The sequence below is a fragment of the Tachysurus vachellii genome, chromosome 4 (genome assembly GCF_030014155.1).
Source record: "Tachysurus vachellii isolate PV-2020 chromosome 4, HZAU_Pvac_v1, whole genome shotgun sequence".
Classification (NCBI taxonomy): domain Eukaryota; kingdom Metazoa; phylum Chordata; class Actinopteri; order Siluriformes; family Bagridae; genus Tachysurus; species Tachysurus vachellii.
In genome coordinates this window covers 33,125,640-33,128,139 of record NC_083463.1, presented here as the reverse complement: position 1 = coordinate 33,128,139, position 2,500 = coordinate 33,125,640, and the positions used below count along the sequence as shown (strand labels likewise).

Sequence of the window (2,500 nt, the reverse complement as noted above, 5' to 3'; positions counted from 1 at the left end):
TCAGTGGAGTGTGAGCTGAACATGTCCATGTGAGCTGTTACTATGGAAACGATAAGGTATCAGTACATGAACACCAATCAGGTGCCAGGACTCAGCAGCAGCTCCAGGTTAATGCCCTCTCTTAATATGTGAGATGTCTGTTTTGTTCACAAACCCACAAACACACACCAATAACGTATGTGTGTCGGATCTCACACTTGTTGGTGAAGGTGGCAGTGAGAATTTGAAGATGCTTCAAAACAAAGACGAAGCTGTCGTCCATTTTTATCTCACACACATCACATGGTTCCACGAGGAGAAGCTCTTACAGAGTAGTGAGTGAATTAGTTCTGATGCACTGACACCAAATCCACCACTTTATATACAAACACTGTATTTTCACACACGCAGTGCATTATGGGTAACACACCAGGGCACATTTCAGCCTGGCTGTAGTAGTACGTGCCCTTAGTGGTGCAGAAGGGTTGAGTTTTAGACACAGACAGTGTTTAATGATTGCTTGACGTGTTCCTTGATGAACTCCTTCAGTTTTCTGTCGACGTCCAGCTCTGTGGTGTACAAAGTGTTTAACAACAGCGAGTGTGACTTCAGCAGGCAGACATGTGACCCTCAGGTCAGTCACCAATAATTAACATAAATAACTAAAATGATAAATAATAATAATGCAGATGTTTCAGTATGTTTCTGTGTGTGTGTGTGTGTGTGTGTGTGTGTGTGTGTGTGTGTCCAGACATTTAACAGCTCGAACATCTCCTCGCTGTGTCCGGATGCTGAGTGTATGTTTGCGTTCTATGGAGGTGAGACGTTTTATCACAGGTACCTGGTTCTGTTCCAGTTCTATAACCTCTTCCTCTTCTTCTGGTGTGTGAACTTCGTGGTGGCGTTGGGTCATGTGACCCTGGCTGGAGCGTTTGCCTCCTACTATTGGGCTTTCAGAAAACCGGATGATATCCCAGCATTCCCCATCTTCAGCTCACTTGGCCGTGCTCTCAGGTGTGTGTGTGTGCGTGTGTGTGTGTGTGTGTGCGTGTGTGTTTATTCATCTCACATTATCAGTTTACATGAAATAATATTAAATCACGTCACTTTATGAGTCGTCTATTTTATTACTGTTTAAAACTGTTTTCAGATTAAAAGATAAATCCTGATAAACTTTTTAACAGATTTTTGTTTTCTCTTTCAGCTTTTAAAATTAATAGTGTGTGTGTGTGTGTGTGTGTGTGTGTGTGTGTGTGTGTGTGTGTGTGTATCAGATATCACACAGGTTCTCTGGCATTTGGTTCTCTCATTCTGGCTATTGTTCAGGTGATTAGAGTCACGCTGGAGTACCTGGAGCAAAAACTAAAAGGTGTCTGTCCTTCTGTCTGTCTGTCTGTCTGTCTGTCTGTCTGTATCTCGGTATGTGTGTCTGTCTGTGTCTGTCTCACTGTCTGTTTATCTGTCTGTCTGTCTGTATATGTGTCTGTCTGTGTCTGTATGTCTGTCTGTATCTCTGTATGTCTGTCTGTGTCTGTCTCACTGTCTGTCTGTCTGTTGTCTGTCTGTGTATGTATCTGTTTGTCTGTGTATGTGTCTGTCTGTCTGTGTATGTGTCTGTCTGTCTGTGTATGTGTCTGTCTGTCTGTGTATGTGTCTGTCTGTCTGTGTATGTGTCTGTCTGTCTGTGTATGTGTCTGTCTGTCTGTGTATGTGTCTGTCTGTCTGTGTATGTGTCTGTCTGTCTGTGTATGTGTCTGTCTGTCTGTGTATGTGTCTGTCTGTCTGTCAGCCCATTGTGCTGGTGTGTGATTGTGTTTATGATTTTTATTCTCTGTTTTATTTTCTCTTCAGGAGCTGAGAACAGATTTGCGAAGTTTCTGCTCAGTTGTCTAAAGTGTTGTTTCTGGTGTTTGGAGAAGTTCATTAGATTTATCAACAGAAACGCCTACATCATGGTACACACACACACACACACACACAAACACACAAACACATACACACACACACACACATATGCACACACACACACACACACTCACACAGGCTCAGTATGTAAAGTCTATGCTCAGCCTTGTTCAGTGTTCTAATGTCACTGTGTGTTTTTCTAACCTCTAATACACAAGGTGGCGATTTACGGTAAAAACTTCTGCACGTCTGCTAAAGACGCTTTCTTCCTCCTCATGAGGAACATCGTCAGGTCAGAACTTTCTGATGATGTCATCGCATCATTCTCATGTCTGTATGTGTGTAATAATAGTGTGTGTGTGTTTGTTTGTCTCAGGGTGGCTGTTTTGGACAAAGTGACTGACTTCCTGTTGTTTCTGGGGAAACTGCTGATTGTAGGGATTGTAGGTGAGTAACTACTATAAATACTATACTATTGTTGTGTGTGTGTGTTTGTGTGTGTGTGTTTGTGTGTGTGTTTGTGTGTGTGTGTTTGTGTGTTTGTGTGATGTATGTTAGGACATTTAGAGCACTGCTTCTGTCTGGTGTTAAAAAAGCAAAAGAAACCCAGAAACAA

The 2,500-nt window shown here is 42.4% G+C and overlaps 1 protein-coding gene across 2 annotated transcripts in view; it reads left to right on the top strand.

Moving 5' to 3' along the window:
- slc44a2 (solute carrier family 44 member 2) overlaps positions 1-2,500 on the top strand; it is a 14,920-nt gene that overhangs the window by 7,741 nt on the left and 4,679 nt on the right. For both annotated transcript variants that reach the window (XM_060869114.1, XM_060869113.1), the window contains exons 14-19: positions 529-613; positions 731-993; positions 1,254-1,348; positions 1,831-1,934; positions 2,103-2,176; positions 2,261-2,331. In XM_060869114.1, the coding sequence (XP_060725097.1) occupies positions 529-613; positions 731-993; positions 1,254-1,348; positions 1,831-1,934; positions 2,103-2,176; positions 2,261-2,331 (692 nt within the window). The remainder of the gene's footprint in view (positions 1-528; positions 614-730; positions 994-1,253; positions 1,349-1,830; positions 1,935-2,102; positions 2,177-2,260; positions 2,332-2,500) is intronic.